At 46.8% G+C, this 22,685-nt stretch overlaps 1 protein-coding gene across 2 annotated transcripts; it reads right to left on the bottom strand.

The window, feature by feature from the left end:
* Positions 1-252: 252 nt before the first annotated feature.
* Positions 253-22,644, bottom strand: LOC144138437 (small ribosomal subunit protein uS2-like). 2 transcript variants are annotated; one of them, XM_077670716.1, is made up of 7 exons: positions 22,528-22,644; positions 21,362-21,528; positions 17,642-17,841; positions 10,873-11,166; positions 7,959-8,084; positions 6,418-6,656; positions 253-713 (listed from the first exon to the last, which is right to left on the bottom strand). In XM_077670716.1, the coding sequence occupies exons 2-6, from the start codon at positions 21,492-21,494 to the stop codon at positions 6,447-6,449; spliced, it is 963 nt and encodes a 320-aa protein (XP_077526842.1). In that variant the 5' UTR covers positions 21,495-21,528; positions 22,528-22,644; the 3' UTR covers positions 253-713; positions 6,418-6,446. The 2 variants fall into 2 exon arrangements, with proteins under 2 accessions (XP_077526842.1, XP_077526841.1); XM_077670715.1 differs by having other exon boundaries at positions 22,522-22,639.
* Between the last annotated feature and the right edge of the window lie 41 nt (positions 22,645-22,685).

The raw sequence follows: 22,685 nt of genomic DNA, 5'->3' as shown, positions 1-22,685 counted from the left end.
CGGGTAGTTGTATGACAAGCGCCAGCAGTTCACGAGTTTTGAACGCTTATTGACTATATAAACCGCTTGGCTTTCGAAGCCTCTGGCACTTAAAAGGCACTATATACTTTACATCACTGCCGGACTTCACAGCACATGAATCAGTGCCCAATAATAGCCACACTTTCTGTACCGCACCTAGAGTGCTGGAATGGTACGCTTCTAAGACCGTATGATCACAACGAGACAAATGACAGAAACAAAACAACTCTGTAATGAAAACAATTTATTTGTACGTGAAATGGAAAGTTCGTGCCCCGCACGATACATGTACAAAGACCAGCTTCATTCTTATATCAAAAACTATACCACAGGCACAGCACTTTGGGACTAGATCACAACAGGGCAGCGGGGCCTTTATTGAAACTCTTTGAAACGATTTCAACCAAAAAAAAAATAATGTGGAGATTTCATTCAATGGTATAGAATCTGATAAACTTAAAATACAAAATGACTCGAACCGTGAGGTAGTAAGCAATGCATCGGATGGTAAATATTAATGATTTCGGTGACCTTTCACGCGTGAGGCATGCGGGACTAGAACACAGGAACTTAAACTTCCGTACAATGCAAAACCAGCGCTTTGCAGTGCGGGGGAAAAAAAAAGAAAAGAGGAGGTTGTGCAGCAATCCATTCTTTTGGCATCCACCCTGTATGCGTGATCTTGGTACAACCTGTGGAAAGGAAAAGAAACAGAAAAAGGCCATGCATCGAATCTTCTAACGGAGAAACAACACCATTATGCACAAGTTAACTCATCGTAACTATGTTAATTGTCTGCTTTGGAGCGTGGCCTATACTATCAAACACTTACGCGTAGAGCAAAAACTTCTATTTATCGCTCCACGATTACAACAGACAAACAAATGCCCAACCCCAGCCAAAGATATGTTGACGTGAAATCAGCTGCCAACTTGTGGTCAAGTAAAAAAAATTTTCCCACAACTAACGTTATTTTATTTAGATGGCTTGCAGCTTAATGCACTGGGTTGTGCAACAACAGTACAATTTGCATAGCTCCATCAAAGCTTTCTGAAGAACATACAGTCTACGCTCGTTACAGCGGATCCGCCAACAACGGACCATTTCTGTTGGTTTGTTTGATCTCCATGCATTTCAAGTGTAATGCATTCCGCTCACAACAGACCCAGCTATAGCAGACTATCTGCTACAACAGATTAAATTTTGGGCGAAAAATGTTTTTACTGAATGTTAATAGCGGGCTTCCGCGTTTTTGGCACCTGATATGTTTTTCTTTATTTTGGCAAAGAAACTACTGTCTGGCAACATTGCTAGTGTAGAAGGGGTTCGTTGACGCAGCCAAGTCAAGCCAGTCCTGGTGGGCCCTTTTTTTGTGTGTGTGCACGACCAACAGCACGGTAGCTGATTTCACTGTAAGATAAACTAAGCATAAGTAACGCTGTCGAACATAGCGAAACACAGGCCAACATAGCCAGAAGTAAGGGCCTGCCTAAGCAGAGGGGCCGCTTGACTATCAAGAACAAGGATGCTGCGAAAAATGTGAGTCTGGTGAGGTTAAAGAACAGCGCTGTCAAATACACTAAGTGGTGCACCCAGAGGTCGAGTCTGCCCTCCTCACTGTTTTTTATGCAATAAAGAACTCAGGTTCAGTGAAGTTCGTCATTTATCATTCCCATGCACGCATTGTTCCCATTATGTTGATGAAGAAGGTAAGCAAGCCTCAAAAAGGAGGATGGTTCCAATCTATTGCGTGCATTCTGCCGCTTGCAGAATGCACACGATAATATAACTTTTCAAAATAACCTAACTAATCTAACTTTTGATTTCACAGCTTTCATCAGATTATTTCGTAACAGCTATTTTAGTGAGCAGACTAAGATCGTTAAAAATGTGGAAGCTGTTTCGGGGAATGTCCGGCAGCGATCCAAATTGTTTGGTGAACGGTTTCAAGTAAACTTGCCTCGTAACGAAGGGTTTATAAAGAGCCTGTCAAATTTCACTGGCCAAGATTGTTTTTTACAGCTCGTTAGTAATTGCTTCTAGTTACACCGTCGCTTTATTTGCTCAACTTAGCGTGCGTCTCTAGGCACTTGACTGCATGTGCTAGGCCTTTTCCAAGTGCCGATGCTACGCTTCGAAAACAGCATTAGGCGATGCTTTTCCCCCCACGTGAACGCTGTGCAGAGATGCTGCAGGTGTATAATTGTCTGTAGTATTTACATGCGACACTGGTCAAAGCTCCCACTACGCTCGTATACCCGCCCCCCTTCCCCATTCGGACACTGCATACTTCAGATACAGCGAACATTTTTTTCCAGATTACGAGGGTATGTTCAAACGGGCATAGACTGTACTAAACATGATAGAGCTGCATCAATGCAACCACAACCCACGCCCAAAGATAGTTGCTGTAATAGCTACAAATAAACACGAGGAGTAGAAATGCGCAACTGTGTTCGCTGTATTAAACGTGTTTTCCATACAACCATCACCTGAAACATCCGGCCAACTTGACCAGGCACTGCAGCTAAAGACAATGTCCCTTTTGAGGCTTTTTCCTTTTTTTTTTTTGTGCACGCTGGGCGACATAAATTGTATCTATGGCTGCTTGATAGTTTATCCGTCTATGGTTTTTGACACTGTACACAGTCATGCAATACTGCCTGGGCTGGCTGTAGAGAAAACTCTGGGGAACCATTGCGCCACATTGCAGAAAGATATTTTAACTGGCTAAAAACTTCATTACTCTAAATGAAAGGTGCGCGACACACTAAACACATATTCAGATTTTGGAGTTCAAAGGTCCGAAGCTCCACCCGGGCTTACAAGGCACACAAAGTGAAGAACTCCAAATTAACTTTGGCTACTTGCACCGAAATCTCAACACACAGGTGTTTTCCGCTTTTGCCTCCACCACAAAAAGCAGCTACCGCTGCCGCGACCGAACTCGTGTTCTTGGGCTTAGCAAGCAGCACACCACTAAGCAGCACACCACTGGTCACTAAGCACAGATTGAAGTTAACGCCACACTAACATGAAACATGCCCGGACCAATAAAACTACCATTTCTTAAATACAGCTGAACAAGGATTGCACTCCAAAAACTAACATTCATCTGCCACTTTCACATACCAAAGCTGATGCCTCACATCCACATGATGTCACATAGTTCAAACTACCACAAGGCAACAAACTACCACAAGGCAACAACATTATGCTGCAGCAAATTCCTTGTACAGTAAAACCTCATTACAAGAGACACTCAAGGGAACCAAAAAACGTCTCTTGGAACCAAGGTCTCTTGTAAGCAATGTTGCTAACATGGCAAACATAGGAAAACCGACCAAACCGCTTTCATTTAAATGTCTCTTATAACCAAGTGTCTCTCGTAACAGTGTCTCTTGTAACGAGGTTTCGAGGTTTTACTGTAGGTGGTTATTTGAAGGAATCAACCTTAAAAACATGAACATGACAAGAGGGGGGAGAGAGAGAGAGAGAGAGAGAGAGAGAGAGAGAGAGAGAGAGAGAGAGAGAGAGAGAGAGAGAGAGAGAGAGAGAGAGAGGAGAGAGAGAGAGAGAGAGAGAGAGAAACACAAAGCTGCTGCTTTCCCCCTCTTGTCACCCCAGTTCTTGTGCGCTGGTTTCTTCAAATAGACATATGCCCTGACTCACCCAACCTGTCATTATGGTACCTTATACAGCAAAAGCTCGTTAGTTCGAACTCGGCTAATTCGAAATGACGCCCTGGTCCCGGCACAGCCCTTTATATTTCAGTGGGAGAAAACTCCCGACAATTCCAACTGGGATCCCCTGCTGCCCATCGCTCCTCGCAGAAGAGGTCGGCCCAGAGTGATTACACACTGTGTTGCAAATCCAAACCAAACCTAATTTACTGGAGATGCATGCAAAGCAGCGTTGAGGCTGGATGTTGCAGCATGTTATTTCTCAGCAGATGAGAATCCTGACTCTTCGGCAAGTTCCGAGCGATGCTCATGGAGTCAAGACAGAAGAAACGCAAGCAAATGCATATTGCCAATTACTTTTAATTTTGATTGCCTCGACCCTGCCTAGTAAATAAATTTGTTTCCGTGCATAGACAGCGTGATTATTTGACATTACGGCTCACTGCTCACATGAATGATTTGATTGATTGTGGGGTTTAACGCGCCGACGCAACGCAGGCGATGAGGCGCGCCGTAGTGGAGGGCTCCGGATTAATTTTGACCACCTGGGGATCTTTAACGTGCGCCGAAATCTCGTACACACGGGCGTTTTTGCTTTTCGCCTCCATCAGAAAAGCGGCCGCCGCAGCCGGGAATCGAACCCGCGACCTCGTGCTCAGCAGCGCAACGCCTTAGCCACTGAGCCACTGCGGCGGGTTCACATGAATGCAATGTCAGTGCCTGTTTCAGGTGTGTAACTGACTGATCCATTAATTTTATTAGCCGTTCGGCCTCCACGAACATTATTTAAAAACTTTCTGCCACAAACGTGTAGAAGCGCCTAATTCGTGATAACAAGACCACAGGTGGCTTTTTTGCGTTCTGTCCGTGCAGTGTGGCGCAATGTCCATTCATTCAAACGCCCTCCCGCTAATTTGAACTCGCTTAATTCGAACAATTTTATGGTCCCCTTCGAGTTCGAATTAACAAGCACTTGTGAGACGTTACCAAACCTGGCATCAACCATTTTCCAACCACAGACATTCATACTAATACTGTAAAAGCTCATATCGAACTCAAAGGGGACCATAAAATTGTTGGAATTAAGTGCAGTTCGAATTACAGGGAGCACACAAGAATGAATGGACATCGCGCCACGCAACGAAGCCACCTATGGACTCGTTATCACCAATTAGGTGCTACTACACGCTTGTTGCGCATGCCACGTAATCGCAGGCCGAGACCAGTGACCTTGGCACAAGGAAACCCTGCAATGCCATGCGCCGTTGCAGCGAAATTACGCTATTGCAGCAGCATAGCAAGCGCAGTTGAACCCCTTTATAAGAGACACGTACCGGGGAGCAGTTTCTGTCTCTTATACGAGATGTCTCTTATAAGCAGGGAACGATGTTTTCACTTACTAATCAAACCCTAGTTCAATGTGGGCACCGTAAGATTAAATGAGATCAAAGAATGCTACAGCATGTTGCACAAGGCTCATTCTAATTTATGTTTGGCCCCAAAATTTCTGAAACAGTTCTGAATCTTTGTTTGCTTCATGACTGTATTTACACTGTTTTTTACAACCGATTCTGCAAGCTTTTTTTTCTTTCACTGTTTGCGGAAGATGAATCGTAGATGTTGAGTTCACAAGCCTGATGAATAGCCAGAGCGCACAGCTTCTTCCGCTGTGTGCTCAGGCTATTCATTACGCCTGCAGGACTCAACATCTGCGATGCTTTTTGATTGGGAGCTACGCGAGTGGGAGAGCCCGCACGTGCGGTCGCGCTCCAATGGATGGCAGTAAGCTTCAACCACTTCTGTAAGTTGCATTTCCATTGGCAGGGCTTCTCATCGTCATTTCATAGCTGACTGAGCCACTGTGTATTTGCTGAAGTTATAATAGCGACTGCAGGCGTCTGTCGTCCACCTGTGTTTCCACAATGGAAGCAACTGCAATTAGTGACTGGTGGCACTGCATCTGAAGTTAAAATGTCTGCTACAAGCGAGATTAGCGATTAAAGTTCAAGAATGACTTGTCCCTTATAACCAATCTTCTACATCCGATGTCTGTTATAAAAGAGGTCAATTTAATGGGAAAGATAGGGCAGCCAACCATGTGGGTAAATAGTGTCTCTTATACCCATTTGTCTCTTACATCCATGTCTCTTATAACAAGGTTCAACTGCACTCTGTTGGTTTTGTGTTTCGCTGTTATGTACCTCTAGTAAGTTTGGTTCGTTTTGGATTTGCAACCCATTGTAACAACTCTGGGCCGACGCCTTCTGCGAGCAGCGATGGAAACCAAGGTATCCTACTTCGAATTAACTGTGCTGGATATCGCTGAGCTCGAATTATCAGGATTTTTCTCCCATTGAAATATACAGGGCTGTGGCGGGACCACGACATCAGTTCAAATTAATGAGCTTTTACTGTATATATTGGGGGAAATCTGGCGACTGTGTCTAGGCGAGATGTGTTCAGTCAGCATGCCGTCGTGTATTGCAGAAAAGCATTCCGTTCTTACTTGGCATGGCTCGTGAATAAATTGGAAACTACCGCATTTACTCGCGTAATGAACCCACTCATGAACCCCCCCCCCCCCCCCACACACACACACACACTTCATGTAGTAATGGCCACAACCTCCCATGAATACGCCAACTAAACTAAAACAAAGTCAGCACAAATAAAAACTAAAACAAAGTCAGCACAAATAAAAAAGACACAGCACCTCCCCGTCTTCAGCGTCCGCCGCCTTCTTCAGCCCCAATTGTTGTCGTTCCCGGCGCCCCACTCAGTCGCCCCTCCCTCGGTGGTGGAAGGAGCCGGTGCGGCCGACCAGTCCTCGACGGCCGTCGACCAGTCTGCCGTGGGAGCCACGGGCTCCGGAACCACCACGTCCACCGGGGCCACCGGCACTGCCACCGGAGCGGCGGGGAACGTCGAGCTCACGTCGGCCGCCGCAGACCACTGCTCCATGCGAGAGAGGATCACAAGGGGAGGGAAATACGAATTAGGCTTCATTGATTGAAGATGGCAAGTTGGGCTAGTTGGTGCACATTGAGATTCATGGTGAAAAGCAGCGCACGAAACACAGGGACAAAAAGAAGAGCGGACAACGCACAGCGCTGATGCGTCTTGCTTCAGGTGCCCCCCCCCCTTTTTTTTTGTTCTTTAGTGAGGCTATTTTAGTCGTGGTTTTTGTGCAGGAAGTTTGAGATGTTACAGGGGTGGGACACTGCACAGTGCGTTCTCTTTCAGTACTGTGCGTCGTCCCCTCTTTTTTTTGTCCCTGTGTTTCTTGCGTTGATTGATTGATTGACTGATTGATTGTAGGGTGCGCTGTAGTGGAGGGCTCGGGATTAATTTTGACCACCTGGGGATCTTTAACGTGCGCCGAAATCTCGTACACACAGGCGTCTTTGCTTTTCACCTCCATCAGAAAAGCGGCCGCGGCAGCAGGGAATCGAACCCGCATTCCCGTGCTCAGCAGCAGAACACCTTAGCCACTGAGCCACCATGGCGGGTGAATTAGGCTTGAATGTGATGGGCCAGACCGTAGAATGTGGCAAAGGCAACAAAATGAAAAGATTTGGGGCTGATTCCTCTTTAAAAAAGTGCTAAGAAACATTCGATGTGATGGCACGTGTGTGTAGTGAATCAGAATTGAGAATGAGGGGCTCATTAAATGAACTCAGCAAGGAAAGCCAGTTTGCTGGCTTTCAGGACACGCACACACCCACACACCCACCCATGCACGCATACAGACACACCCACGAGGAAAAGTACTGCTCTGGCCTCCCCCAAAAATCCCAACCACACTCATGACTTGGGGACACCATGCTAAAACATGCACGGCGCCACAGCGGGGAGCATCAGGGGAATATCCCTCCCCACAAGTTCACGTTAAAAACCTCTTTAGTGTCACTGGCACAATGGCACGTTCCCATCCAGCTGTGTTGCCGATGTACCCATACAGCGCGCATTCTCCGCTAAAAGAAGTGCACGCACAAATTCAAAGCTGCCACGCTTGAGCTTCCACCCTCTGTAGTAGCTTTTGAAAGGCGTTTCTGCTTTTCTGCCTTTTCACCTCCTTTTTTTTTCTTTCACGCAAGTCCAATAACCACCTAATCTTCGTGGGGACAAAATCAGTTCCTCTGTGGGCACAATCACTTTCTTGACATTGCCGACTCCGCCGAAGGAAGAATTGCCCTCGCTTTTTGTTCGTTTTTACCCTTGTGAAAGCGCGATGGGAGGCAGGAAGACACTCACGTCGGGGACGTCCGGCTGCACCGTGGTGATGTCCCCGCCGCCCCACTGCTCATTGCCGTAGTCGGCCGTCGTGTCCTTCAGTCCACGCTCGGGCAGAAGCTGCTGGGCCTGCTCTTCCTTCTCAGCCTGCAAAGCCCAGCAACATCCGTTTTTAAGGCAAAGAGAGCCTTCGATGTCTCACCGAGCACAGCTGCATTAACATGAACGGCAGCAAAATGGCCGCCACTGTAAAGAACACAATTTAAAGGCGATCCACTCAGTGCAGAGCACCGATTCGCCATAATGGGCTGTGGCGTCATAACCCACTCACTACTACCACACAATGCAATTCAAATTTCTCGCCTCCGCAGAGCTGGCACGACCCCTGCCTGAAACTGCGCCAGCGGGAGTTGTGTTCGTTTTGTGCTTGCTTTCTCTCCCGCACGTGCCGGCGTTGCACTGCCACTTTTCTTTGCTTACTATCGTAAAAACCAACCCAACGAGCGTTCCGAATTAAATGAATGTGGGCGCTGGCGGTTAGTTACGTATACAGTTAAACCTCGATGTAACGAACTTCAATGTAACTAAACCCTTGATGTAACGAACCACGGAATTTTTCGTAACTTCAAGTGTATGCACACCATGTATTTTCACCCTCTGTGTAACGAAGTCCCGTTTGCCGCAATTTCAACGTAACAAAGTTTCATGGAGAACTAGGCACGAAATGGGTGCTTTCGTCAGCGGCACATATGACATTTTACAGTGAAAATTTCGCCTATGTTATCCGCTTTTTTTTCTCGCGTGCCCCTCTCAATTGCCCCTTGAGTTGCGTTTCAGCGAGCAGTTAGAAGTGGTCGCTGGAGTTACCCACATCGTGCGGGTGGTCTCCGCGGCTGCGTCAGCGCGCCTGTGGCTTGCGGGGCGCGTTTTGCGTTTTTTCAGGGAGAAAACGCTCCATGCTGTTCACGCTGATGCCCGTGCAGACGATTAAGCTCCCATTTAAACAGAAACAGTGCGCCAGCCGTGCATGCGCGCCACGTTTTCTTTTGCAGGAAACGCTTCATGGGATGAACACTTCATTATAACTGTGAATTTCAATGCAGCGAAATTTCAATGTAACGAAGTAAATTTTGAATTTTACTGTCTTCGTTACATCGTTACATCGAGGTTTAACTGTATTTTGCCTGAAATGTACCTGCAGTTTTCTTTGCGCTAAACAACGGGGAGATGTATGACAAGCAGCAGCGGTTCACAAGTTTTAAATGCTTATGACTAGATAAACCGCTTGGCTTTTGACACCTCTGGGGTTACGCCGCGACGACGAAACGGCGAGCGGCTCTACTTGGGTCCAGCAAGCGAGCTACAACGACAAGGCGAGCCCCTAAAGTGCTCAGCACTTAAAATGACATACCTGGCAGTCTAGATGCACCCCACTAGCACCATCTACTGGTTCGCTTCGAACACTCTATTCTTTTGAGCAACCACTAAGCAGGCATCGCCGTTTGGCCTGGTGGCCTAGGAGTATCGTCACAGGTTTTCACCTGAAAACTTGGACTTGCCTTCAAAGGCAGAGAAATGTTTTACATGAGCTCTCTCGCCGGTCTTTAGACTTGTAAGACTATCCGTGCCACTTCTCGGCAATGTCACGCGAGACTGCCACAAAAGATTCTCTCCCTTGCAACGAAAATGCAGCAGACTGAACATGGCATTAAAATGAACGTAGGCTAGCACTTGTAGTCGTAGATCCTCGCAAAAGAAGATGGCCGACTTTCTGTTCCACAGTGCCCTTGCTTTAACTTCGTAAAATGACACCCAGAGGATACTTCCCTAAAGGTAACACAAACACAACGTACAAGTTTGCCATATTCAAATGACTGGGAAGTAACTACCTCATAACTCGTTACATATTACAAGCCCTGTACAAAGCTGTGGCTCAGGCTTGTTGACAAGCATGTTTCGGTGTTCTTCAGTGATGGCTGCCATGCCTCCCATTGCTTTGCTGCCCTTTTTGGCATTTGAATAGAGTGCTTCTTAAAACTTTCCTGCACAAGCCTATCGAAAGTATACTATCGACGCTTTCAATTTCAAATTTTGGTGTTTTCCCGTTTGAATTTGGTACTTTCAGAGTGCGCTCTTAGAGCTGGCGCCATCTGCTGTGTAGTAGAGACACTTGCATTCTCTTTCGTTTGTTTTTCTGTGCGCCGCGATTTTGTAAAGCACCGCCAGAGTCGACATCGCGCTGTACGGCACCGCAGAAATGCCACATTTTCAGTGATTTGGACGATCCTACATGCGAATTTTTGGATGACATCAGAAGCACTGACTCCGCGAACAACTTTTTGTCATCACACAATGGTGGAGGATGATTTGTGCAGAGACTAGCGCTCCCTGCGCCATGCAGTGATGTTTCAAGGAAGTGTTTAGCTCCGGCTGCAGCTTTCTCGATAAGCCGTCAGCACACTAGTCACAGAAGATTATGAGGTTTAATGCGCCAATGCTTCACGGGCGATAAGGCGCGCCATAGTGGAAGGCTCCGAATTAATTTTGACCACCTGCGGATCCCTAACGTGTGCTGAAATCTCAAACACATGAGCGTTTCCACTTTTCGCCTCCATCAGAAAAGTGGCTGCCATGGCCGGGAGTCGAACTCGCAGAGGCCACGTAGGAGACAACGAATGCTCGTGGCCGCTCGCCACGGGACAGGCTGACCCAGCATTAAACTCTTTGTCGCGTGTTGATCCCCGAGCATCATTTCGCCTCATCTACTGTACTTCTTCCGTTGAATGTTCGTGAAATCTATGCCGGATTGGCTGGTCCAGGGTAGGGATCAATATCCGAGGCGTGATGTGAGCAAGCATAGATCGAGGAACAGCAGCAGCAACAGCGTCCCCTCAAAAAGCCACTGGAGAGGCAAACAAAGCCTTAAGGCACTCGCCTCCTCGGGGTCGCGGTAGAAGAAGAGGTCGACCATGATCTCCCAGGGCAGGTCGCGCAGGATGGAGCCGCGCATGCGCAGCACCTCGCGCGTCAGCATCCACCAGAGCAGGCCGATGGAGTGCTGCGACTTGTTGTTGCACGGGATGGCGATGTCAACGTAGCGCAGGCTGGCGTCCGTGTTGCAGAAGGCGATCACGGGCAGGTTCACATACGACGCCTCCGTCACGGGCTGGTGGTCCGCCCGCGGGTCGCACACCACCAGCAGCCGGGGCTCGCGGAACGCCGCCTGGATCTGCGTGACGAGGGCAGAGGACCAGAGTCACCTTCTATTCAGCCGTGAGGGAAGAGAAAAATGAAAAAGAAAGCCGGCAATGAGTAATTCAACTGCAACTACAGTAGAGATCTGAGCTGTTGTAAAAAAAAAAAAAAAACACCCTTGGGCACTTTGTTTCCCTTGTGTGGTTCAAAAGTGAAAGCCTAGCAATTATACAAGACCTTTTCACCGCTACAGTCAAATTCAGGTATAAGTGCCACAATTAGTTCGATATATCCAATAGTTCTACATTGCCGAACACGTCTATAACGATTTTTTTTACGAGTTCACAATGGGCGGGACCCCCTCGCCCCCGCCATAAAGTATGCCATTACCTTACCCGAAACAATCCCTTTATTGTAATACAGCTACTTTCTGCCTTAACTGCCTACATTGCAAAAAAGCGGTGATTTTTGTTTTCACTTTCGTTTTGGTGGCATCAACTAGCACAGCATTCTCTACACGAGACATCGTCTGCACCAGTTCGAGCCCGTGTCCTTATACATCGAAGCAATAATGGCAAAGCACATCGACTGGCGAAAGTGCTTTATTAAGTGTTGGTTTGCTTTCCCTCACTACATCCTCAGTTTCTTCGGCGCTTTCAGCAGCACCAGGTGCCATGACATCAGCGACGGTGTCTACACCCGAGGGGTTCGCAGTGATGGCAAAGTCGTCGTAGACATTCTGGAAATCCACGAAGGACACTCCTTTCGGCAAAGCATCAGGAACGTTGGCGAGCTCTTTGCACAGTTCGCCGATGCTGACCTCTTGCCGATGCTGACTGACCACACTCCACGCCGTATCTTAGTCACAGTCAGAGCTTTCGTGCTGAACACCCATTTTAAGCACATGCCACTACATGCGCCTGTCACGGTGCACGCATCAGGCTAGTACTTGTTCCATTCTGGCAGGGTGCTGGGTCAGTGCTCTGGTTAGAGCCCATGGCTGTCACTGCTGCGACCCTGGTCCATATCCCGCACAAAGCCAATTATTTTCTCTTTGCAGAAGCGGCCATTTTTATACCATTCGTGTTGATGCAAACAATGATGATGGTCGCTTTTCACGTTTGACAAGACACGTAATGCTTTCACCTTAATAATTAAAGATCAATTAGTGGGTCCTTCAGAATGCATCAGCATCTTGTCCCTCTTTCTAACAAACTTGGCTCGATACGCACGCCTTGCCATGACTTTAGAAGTTTGAAATGCAGTGTTTCTCACACACCCCTTCCACACCAAGCCAACAGTGCTTTGCGCTCAAATCGTCTCAGTGGTGAAAAGATTGCCTCGTTAGAACCATGCTGACACCCCCTTTAACGTTAACTTTGTTCAAATAAGGTACATAATTAGGAAAAAAGGGAATGGCCGTGCAACCCACTAGCTCATTTCCCACAACAGAACCTATGATGTCATATGCACCCAGCTGTGCGATTGGTTGAGGCCGGCAAAAGCAAATGCAAATTGGGCAGGGCTTATAAGATTGCCGAACGAGCTATTTGTGCTTAAATGTAAGGCACATTGTTTTTATAGCAGTAAAATTGTAGGGTGAACAATTAAAGTTACAAGCAAACACATAAACACCTTAGCAGTTAGTGCGGCACTTTGCCTGCTGACACCGCTAACACAGCCGTCAGACGCGCTGAACTGTCTGAAACAACACTGGCCAACTGAGACAAGGGGCACGGTCGCTTACGTGACCATGTTCGTCGAGTCATAGCTTAACTTTTAGGAAGTGATTAGTATGAACCATAACAAAAATACGGCAGGTGTAGAAATCCAGCCAGAAGCAACTTCAGCAGTATTGCAATGCCATCTATAAAAGTGAGCGATAAAAAAGATAATCAAACGTGCGCCTGTGAGATGGGAGCCACCGTGGTCAGCAGGCTATATTTAGTTTTAAGGCCCTGCTCTTATTACGTCATTGTCGACGTTATGAACACACACGAATTAACAGGAGAATTTTTAATTTCTCAGTGAATAAAGCATCGTTTGCTGCCGACCAAGCGCTGGGGGCACTGTAAAGCACTAACACAGGTGAGACAGCTGAATCAGACTTGGGAGCAGTTTTTGGAGCAGAAGAACCTTGATTTAGAGCAGTTAAGGACATTTATGTCACCTTATCAGGCTAAAAAATCAAATTTTTGGCAACTCGGGGGGGGGGGGGGGGTGAACATGATATTGAAACAGCCATTCAATAAAGTTTTTTCTACCAGAGGATCACAAGGTACGAACTGCACTACCTTTTTACAAACCATTTTTAAATTTTTAGGCATTATGCATAGATAGCGTGGAGCGCTGTTGCAAATATCGAATTGAAAAACTAAGCAATCGTAAGGAATTTTTAGTATCATGTGAATGCCGAAATCATTATTTTTGTAATCCCAGACTCTACTTTACGCACAAGTGTAGAGCCGCGACAAAGGTGACAGTCATCGCACCCCACCTGCCCTCCAATTTCAATCATCAAGGTACAAGTTCACTACGATCATAATTTGAGTAACGTTGGTATGTTCAGCAACCACCCTTTTGGCATTACATTTCACTTCAGATAGATGAACCATTATTACTAGCGTGCAATAATAGCCCGTCCCGGTATAGGACACCGCTTGAACATTTTGTGGCGATGTAACCTGAGCCGCCACTTCTGCAGTGTCGGTCGTCCCATTCCCACCGCTCGCAAGCTCGCTGTCAAAGGCAGCAATAATTTGTAACACTGCAATGGGTCCGAAATTTCATTTCAAGCACGCACCGCGCCTCACAGTCAAGGCCGAAACACGGCGAATTTGTGGGCATCAGGTCGTTTTTGATGAACTCCCGTCTTTCGAGTCGCGCAACTCCCCGCAACAGATCAAACGACTCAATGTGAACCCAGCCACCCCAATAACCAAAACCACGGTAGAAGTCGGCGAAGAGCACTCTGCCTGAACCACGAGCAACTGCTTCGCGCGGCGGTCATGTTTTCCAATCTTCACCCCACCAAGATGGCGGCGCCCAGTAATGTCGTTCCGGAGATAAGGTGCTCCTAAAATTGCCGTTTTTTCATCACTTTGCACAAGTAGTTTGCCGCTTCAGTACACAAGTATTTTTTCTACAGGACTTTGCATGCAACTGTTTTCGATGGGAAAACTTTAAATACTCACACAATATAACATGTGCAACCCGACACAAGGGTAAGGTGTAGTGACCACCGTATGGTAAGATCTCGAATTAGGCTAGATTTGAGGAGGGACCGCAACAAGCTAGTACGAAAGAAGCCGATAAATGAGCTAACAGTAAGAAGTAAAGCAGAAGAGTTCAGGATCGCGCTGCAGAACCGATATTCCGCCCTTAACGAGGAAGCCGAGCTTACGACACAGGAAGCCAGCGATAACCTTACACGCATTATCACGGAGTGTGCAGTGGAAGTCCGGGGCACTATGGCTAGACAGGATACTGGTAAACTTTCACAGGAGACGAAAGATCTAATCAGGAAACGGCAAACCATGAGAATCTCCACCGCAGCTGACAGAATAGCACTAGCGGAGCTTTCGAAGTTAATCAATAAGCGTAAGACAGCTGACATACGGAAGTATAATATGGAGAGGATCGAATACGCTGTAAAGAATGGAGGTAGCCTGAAAGCAGTGAAGAGGCGTCTTGGCGTGGGGAAAAATCAGATGTATGCACTTAAGGATAAGCAAGGCAATGTCATCACAAATAGGGATAAAATAGTCACAGTGGCCGAGGAGTTCTATAGGGATCTGTACAGTAGCCGGGACATACAGGATAATGCCGAGCGAGACAGTAGTTCAGAGGAGATAGACATCCCACCAGTAACGACCGAAGAAGTAAGGAAGGCTTTGAAAGAAATGAAAGGGGGCAAAGCACCTGGTGAGGATCAGATAACAGCAGACCTCTTGAAGGATGGCGGAGAAATTGTACTTGAAAAAATGGCAAACCTGTATACGCAATGCCTAATGATCGCAATGGTACCGGAATCTTGGAAGAACGCGAACATCATCCTAATCCATAAGAAAGGCGACATGAAGGACTTGAAAAATTACAGGCCGATCAGCTTACTGTCAGTCGTCTACAAGGTATTTACCAAGGTAATCGCTAACCGAATCTCTGCAACCTTAGATTTCAGTCAACCTAAAGAACAAGCAGGGTTCCGTAAAGGTTATTCAACAATGGACCATATTCACACGATCAATCAGGTGATAGAGAAGTGCGCTGAGTATACTGAACCCCTATACATAGCCTTCATAGACTATGAGAAAGCATTTGACTCGGTCGAAACCCTAGCAGTCATTCAGGCATTACGGAACCAGGGGATAGATGAGCATTATGTAAGAATACTAGAGGATATCTACAATGGGTCCACAGCTACCATCATCCTCCATAGGGAGAGCAGTAAAATACCTATCAGGAAGGGTGTCAGACAAGGAGACACAATCTCTCCAATGTTATTCACAGCATGCTTACAAGAAGTATTCAGAACGTTGGGTTGGGAACAGGTGGGAGTAAGGGTTAATGGAGAATACCTCAGTAACCTCAGATTTGCGGATGACGTTGCCTTGCTAAGTAACTCGGGGGACGAATTGCAAAGCATGCTTTCCGCACTGGGCGAACAGAGTAGAACCGTGGGCCTGAAAATTAATATGCAGAAAACTAAAGTAATGATCAATAACCTCGGGACAGCACAGCAGTTTGAGATAGGTGGCGAGGCAGTGGAAGTGGTAAGCGAATATATCTACTTAGGCCAAGTTGTGACCCCAGATCCCAACCATGAGGCAGAGATAATTAGAAGGATCAGAATGGGGTGGGGTGCATATGGCAGACATTCTCAGATAATGAATAGCAGCCTACCATTGTCGCTGAAGAAGAAAGTGTATGACAGCTGCATCTTACCGGTACTCACCTACGGGGCAGAAACTTGGAGGCTCACTAAGAGGGTTCAACTTAAATTGAGAACGACTCAGTGGGCAATGGAGCGGAAAATGATAGGTGTAACATTAAGGGACAAGAAGAGAGCGGAGTGGGTCAGGGAGCAAACTGGTGTTAAAGACATATTAGTAGAAATTAAGAAGAAGAAATGGACGTGGACAGGGCATGTAATGCGAAGGCAGGATAACCGCTGGTCAGTAAGGGTAACAGACTGGATCCCCAGAGAAGGCAAGCGTTGCAGGGGGCGGCAGAAAGTTAGATGGGCAGATGAGATCAAGAAGTTTGCGGGGATAAATTGGTCACAGTTGGCACAGGACCGAGGTAATTGGAGAATAATGGGAGAGGCCTTTGCCCTGCAGTGGGCGTAGATAGGCTGGTGATGATGATGATGATGAACCTGACATTGCAACTTTCGAAAAAACTATCCCGTGAACAATTTTATGTGGGTTTTTTATTGACTGATCAATCAATTAAACCTTTACAAACAGCATCACCTTAAAGATGCGGGAAAAGTATGCCGCCAGTAAGCATTTTCTCCACTGAAACTGATTGGAACGTTAAAATCCTTGGCTCTCAGACCGTTTTGGAGCAGTTTGGCGCAATTTTAGAAAATTTCAAGCTTTTGGAGCAGCCTGGCACAGGAAAACACGTTTGTATCAAAACTGCGCAATTTGCGCAGCTGTCTCACCCCTGAGAGAATAACAAGCCGGCACCTTTTTAGTGAATAGAAATCATAAACATCAGTTTTGCACGCGCAAAAAGCGGGAAGCGCCCGGGGGACGATACCGAAACCAGCCGCTGCGCCTGCGGCGGCCGGATGCGCGAGCGATAGACAGCGCACCACTCCTAAAAAATACAAAAAAAAGGGGAGAAAAGAACCTCATCAGTTTCGCAGGCACCCTTGGTCTGTGGTAGGCGCAAGAAGCGAGGGGCGCCCGGTAGGCGTAAGGGGCCTCGGGTGGGCGATACCCAGCGTGCCTCCTCGTTACTGGATGTGCAAGTGATAGCCGGCGCGCCACTGAAGTAAATCATAAAAAAAATAAAAAGAAGAGCCATCAGCACAAGAAAATAATTTGACGTATTTCCGCAGTGTGGCAGCACATGCCAAGCAAGAGAAGTTGGCGAAAAAGGCGCGCTTTTTAAAGGTACAAGCGATGACGTGCACGACATTATTCACCATTTTGAAGTTGTTTGCAGAGGACGCACATATACGTCCGTGACCCTGAAAGGGTTAACCAAGTCTTCCATGCTCCAGAAAACTTCCCACTCCTCCTTCACTGCTTTCTTCAATGGGAACCCGAACGTCACAGTGCGTATGCGTCGCAAAAGCGGCTGCATCACCCCTACAGGCCGGCCTCCCCTCAGTTGAAACAACAGTTAGCGCTAGCCCCATTAAACTGCAGCCCAGCAAAAGTAAAGCACAGAGCTCTACGCTTTGCTGGCGGTAGATATAGTGTTCACAGAGTGCCTCCTGGCAGAAACGATGCACTAAAAGAAGCCCCCCCCCCCCCGAGCTTTTATCAGCTTGCCTGGTTGGTGAAAGTTCCAGGTGTGAAGCGGCCGGCAATAGGGGTGGCGCCGGTGAAGCTGGCAAACTTGAGCACCGCGCGCTGTCCGTACGGGCGCGAGGAGATGGCGCACACCTCGGCCGGGTTCTCAATGGCCACGATGGCGCGTGCGGCCAGCAGCAGCTTCTCCCACGTCTTCTTCAGGTTGATCAGGTGGATGCCTGCAGGAGACAGAAGACCGAATGACACCTCTGAAACTATTATACTCGGGGACAACTTTCTGTGGCAATGGGGTGAAAGCTAGGGGGGGAGTAGGAGGGGGAGCTAACTGCTCTGTGTTGCTGCACCGAGGTAGTTCCCAATAAACTGGTTTCAGTTTCAGTTTTGGCATGACAGATGCGCATTTGATGCAGTTCGTTTCTTGGCATGAGTTGCGTGCAGACCGTGAATGCTTTTGCATTCAAAGCCCGCAAGGAGATTTCACTGCCCGAATGAATTTTCTTTTAACTTGTTACAGCATGATAGCAGAGTGTGTTTTGCCACCTTTCTCAACCTTGCCGGCAGGAAACTTGTTCGAGAAACGCCTGGAATTCATGAAAGTTCATGAGAGTTCATGAAAATTCTATGTCCCTACAATCACACTGGAGTCTAGTTTAAAACAGACTCTTTCGATAGGAGCCACGAAGACAAAAAACAACTTTGTTTTACTTCAAAGAACCAGCATACGGCGATTCCCTCAACTCTACTAAAACCACAACGGACATTGTGTTCATCAAAAAAAAAGATGAGAAATATTAAAAGCATGCAAATTTTGCGCTACAAAATGTCAGCAAAGACATATCAGGGCAAGTACTAGAGTTACCAGTGCGTTAACTTCATCTGAGCACGGCAGTGGTCAAACAAAACCACTGCAACAACTGCCCAATTACTTGGTGCTGGCTTTAATCGATGACTGCCAATCACCAAAACAAGCCCCTGCGACTTCACAAGGACTGGGCACGAAAACGGGCGGTTGAGTCACCACTACTTCACCTTTACCCCTTATTATCTAGATGAACTGTTAGTAGTCTGCATTAAAATGAGCATTATGACACTTTTCAATAACCGAAGCTTGCATCTTGTCTGCACGGTCCGCTTAAATGGCCTTGACTTGATTCTTGTATGCAAGAATCATCTCAACATCGTTTGTTGTTACTTTTGTCTCTTAAAATAATGATCGATTTGATTTCAAGTAGGGCGCATTAGGCAAAACACACTGCTTATAAAAGGAAGTTACGGTGAACATTAGCCTCCCTGAACATAGTCAAACACAATGCAGCACACCTGCAATCTTGAGGAAATTTTTATATGTTCATGCCTCGATGAACTGCCAACAGAAGACAAAGGCAAAGAGAAAATTTGACATCCACCCAAAATGACACCGATTCCCCTGGAGAATTCCCTATACTAGCTGTCTAGCAAGAAAAAGGCACAACGGGCAACATCTGCAGCTTTCCCAGTACCTTAGCATCATGTCTGTATTGACATCTATCTACTCGTTCATAGACAGTCCAACCATAACGTTTTAACGTTCATTTCCCATGCATTTTTTGTTTCATAGAGGTTGCAGCTATTCTGAGACTCAACTGATACTGTCACACTGAAAAGTGCGCTTGTTCTTGTTCTGTACGTGAAATTTTCGGGGTCATACCTCAACCGGTTATCTCTGACGCCACTTGAATTTGCACGCCCATTTTATTCCCACATCACACACACAATGGGAAAGCATCAAAGCACACCACCCCTGTGATTTAAAAAACAAGACAGAAAAACAGGCACAGCTCGAGTTGCTAGCCACCAGTTCAAACCGGCGACGCTTGGCTTGGCGAGGAGCCATCTAAATCAATGAACTGACAAAATGGTCTGTGCCCCCTCAGAATAAATATAGCCCCCACTCCAGTCCTTCTCACTACATTCCTAAACGCTCACCCAACTCTATGACAAACGCCCGGTGCCAAACCTACAAAAGTTCATTATCCCCTTTCACCATTGCGGCAGGTGGTCCACCTCTAAAAAGTTCAAGCACTACTACTTCAAGCACTACTACTCAGGCACAACTGAAGAATGACAACGGAAGTTGCCCTTGCACTTCATCACCGCAGCCGGTTGTTCCTCCGTGTCGTACAAAAAATTACACCATCTTCCCGAGGGGAACCGTGAGGTGATGCGAAGCATTGCAGAGTTCCAATCCAATCCAATCCCCCTCGCGAGAGAGTGTTCGCCATCGGAGAGGAGAGGGGGTGAGCGGCGGAGAGCGCAGCTGGCGCGGCGAGGAGAATGGGGGAGGGGTGGACGCCGACGACGCCGGATGCAGGGACAAGGCGAGTGAATGAGATGCGTCGCATCTAAAAAGCGCATTAGTGCGAGTCATTTCTGCGATTTTTCAGACTCATACCCCTGTCACACGGCAAATCTAATGTCATCAACTGTCAAAGACATTCGGTTTGGCCGTGCGGGTCTCTACAGCGAAACAAGTATAATTTGACAGTGACAGCGGTGAAGATTTGCAAGCTCGTAAAATTATCATCGTTCAAGTGCATGGTCTAGAATGTTTTCATACGAAATAAATTTTAAAACAAAACAGATAATTCTTTTTTTTTAATCAAAAAGAAGAACAACATCACCATTTTAGGTGACATAAGCAGACATCAGAAACTGAGACAAGACTGCAAGAAATATGTACCAGGTAGCAGTGAAAATGGTGGAGCTTCGGTGTGTGAAAAATAATACGAAGGAGAGAATACAAGTTTACTGACAGTTTTTAGGCAGCAGTCTTCTTTGGTTTATTACTGAACTTTCTTGTCTAGTGACGCGTCACTGCTGTCGAGGCTACTCACTCAGCCGCTGAATGAGCTGCCCAACCTCATTTAGCCGCTGAATGCCATTTGCCTCAAATGTCATTTGGTACTCTCGTGTAGTGCCCAATTATAGACATTTCAGAATGAAGTTTTGCTCTAAATGTGTACTGATCTGCTTAGTGACAGGGGCATTAATCTGCTTATAGATTACTGCAGTGGCGACACAAACTACGAGATAAAGCAGACAATGTCACGCAATAAGTGCAATTTCATTTCAAAACGCGCATGTTCACATCTGGGTCCGTCATTTCGGTGGCATTTGCGACACGCCGCGGTGGCTCAGTGGCTAAGGCGTTGTGCTGCTGAGCATAAGGACGCGGGTTCGATTCCCGGCCGCAGCGGCCGTTTTTCTGATGGAGGCAAAAAGCGAAAACGCCCGTGAGTACAAGATTTCGGTGCTCGTTAAAGATCCCCAAGTGGTCAAAATTAATCCGGAGCCTTCCACTACGGCGCGCCTCATCACCTGCGTTGCATCGGCACGTTAAACCCCACAATCAATCAATCATTTCGGCGGAGCTATTGCCATTCTTAATGTGTATCCAAGTCTAGCCCAGTTTGATCGTATCACTCGAATGCTAACCTGCACTTAACACACTTAAAAATACATTTTTCATGCTGGCCCCTATTACGTCACTCCTGCACATAACACGTCCCTGTAGTGCAGAATCTGACATTTCTTTAACATTTATTCCATTTTTTCAAACGCCCTTCGTGGCTGGAATGATGTTCAGTACCAAAGGCTAGCCCTTTAAGATTAAACAAACCTGTACTTTGTCTTAATGATCAAGATCACTTCGAAGTAGCAGGGCATGCAGGTGGTAGTTACGACACAAGCGCCCCTCACCATCAGAGCGCCGCTTGAAGCAATATTCTTTCATCTGGAAGTCCAAGTTGGCCGCGCCGAGGTGCGTTTTGGCCGCGAGGAATCGCCGCACATCGTCCTCCTTCAGAGACAAAACGCTGGTACCTCCAGACATCGTGCTAAATAGTATCAAAAGTAGCGGTGATAAGCTGAAAAGAAAAAAAAAAAAGAACGGTATTTCAAGCGCGGCAAAATTCAAACGATGCCGTTTTTTTCATAGATAATTATATCACTCCTGATAGGCACTGCCCTAAAACATCCCTAAGATGGGATTACCCTTCGCTTTTGAAGGGAATCAAGTGTATCGCGTTTGAACTTTGAGCTCAAACTTTCGGAGATAGTGCCGTAGCTTTCTATCATAAAAACGCATCAGATGCACGGAAGTGATTAGTTAAGGCACCATCACCACAAGCACCAATACAATGGCAAGCACAGACGCGCACTGTCAAAGGAACGCTAGGCTACAAGACGCAACACGTGGTGTCAACGATCGCGCATAAAACAGACAAAACTGTTGCTCGGTGAGGCATTTATTAGCCACACAAAAAAACGTGGGGAGTAAATTTTGTGGGAAAAAATAAACAGTGAGCCTCGGCGGTACAAAATGTTGAGCGTCATTGAAGACGCAAGGAACGCAAACACCGCGTTCTATCACGCACGCCGGCGCTTACATGCCAAACAATGCTTTCTGCACGTGTTCACCAAGACATGCAATGGTAGTATAAAATCAGTTCTATCCGTGCACCACCACAATCCTCTAACCACTACGAGACAAATTTTGCAACAAAATAAAGAACACCCAATGCATGCTTCGGACTCGCGCGTTGCACGCGTTCACACAAAACAGCTCTGAAGTCGTAGGAAAAATTGAATCCCCCCGTCAAATTGCTTTTGCGCACAACATGTCGTTATAGTGAAGGAACTGATTATAAAAAACAGCGCCATTTAAGTAACAATAAGACTATATTAGCATGTGCGTCGCAGCCGCCGGGTCGGCCGGCCGCGTTCCATTTGTAGTTCCATCGCGCAGATACCGTTATCCAAGTGCACCAAGAACACGTAATATTCTGGGACTATTTTGTACCATTATGAATAACAGTCAACATCAAACGAACAGCAGTATTAATGGAAAAATATCATACACTCACGACGGAGACTCGCCGACGGCGGAACGCGAAAAGTCACGTTGCGAAAGACACCACAGAACAGGGAGGATTAAGACACGGGTGAAAGCGGCGATTGAAACGAAAGATGCCAAACGGTGTCTCTCTCTCTCTTCAGTTTCGCATTCGGAAAATATCACTGG

The sequence above is a fragment of the Haemaphysalis longicornis genome, unplaced genomic scaffold (genome assembly GCF_048455015.1).
Source record: "Haemaphysalis longicornis isolate Haplotype H1 unplaced genomic scaffold, Haemaphysalis longicornis Haplotype H1 scaffold_5, whole genome shotgun sequence".
Classification (NCBI taxonomy): Eukaryota; Metazoa; Arthropoda; class Arachnida; order Ixodida; family Ixodidae; genus Haemaphysalis; species Haemaphysalis longicornis.
This window is presented reverse-complemented; position numbering and strand designations above follow the sequence as displayed.

Bases quoted from the DNA above. Each gene is read 5' to 3' on its own strand.
- LOC144138437 (XM_077670716.1), bottom strand. From the start codon at position 21,494: ATGTCTGGAGGTACCAGCGTTTTGTCTCTGAAGGAGGACGATGTGCGG. The intron at 8,085-10,872 runs GCGAGTGCCTTA...TGGGCTTTGCAG, and splicing joins TCTACCGCGACCCCGAGGAG to GCTGAGAAGGAAGAGCAGGC. The intron at 6,657-7,958 runs GTGAGTGTCTTC...CGCATGGAGCAG, and splicing joins TGCAGCCGGACGTCCCCGAC to TGGTCTGCGGCGGCCGACGT.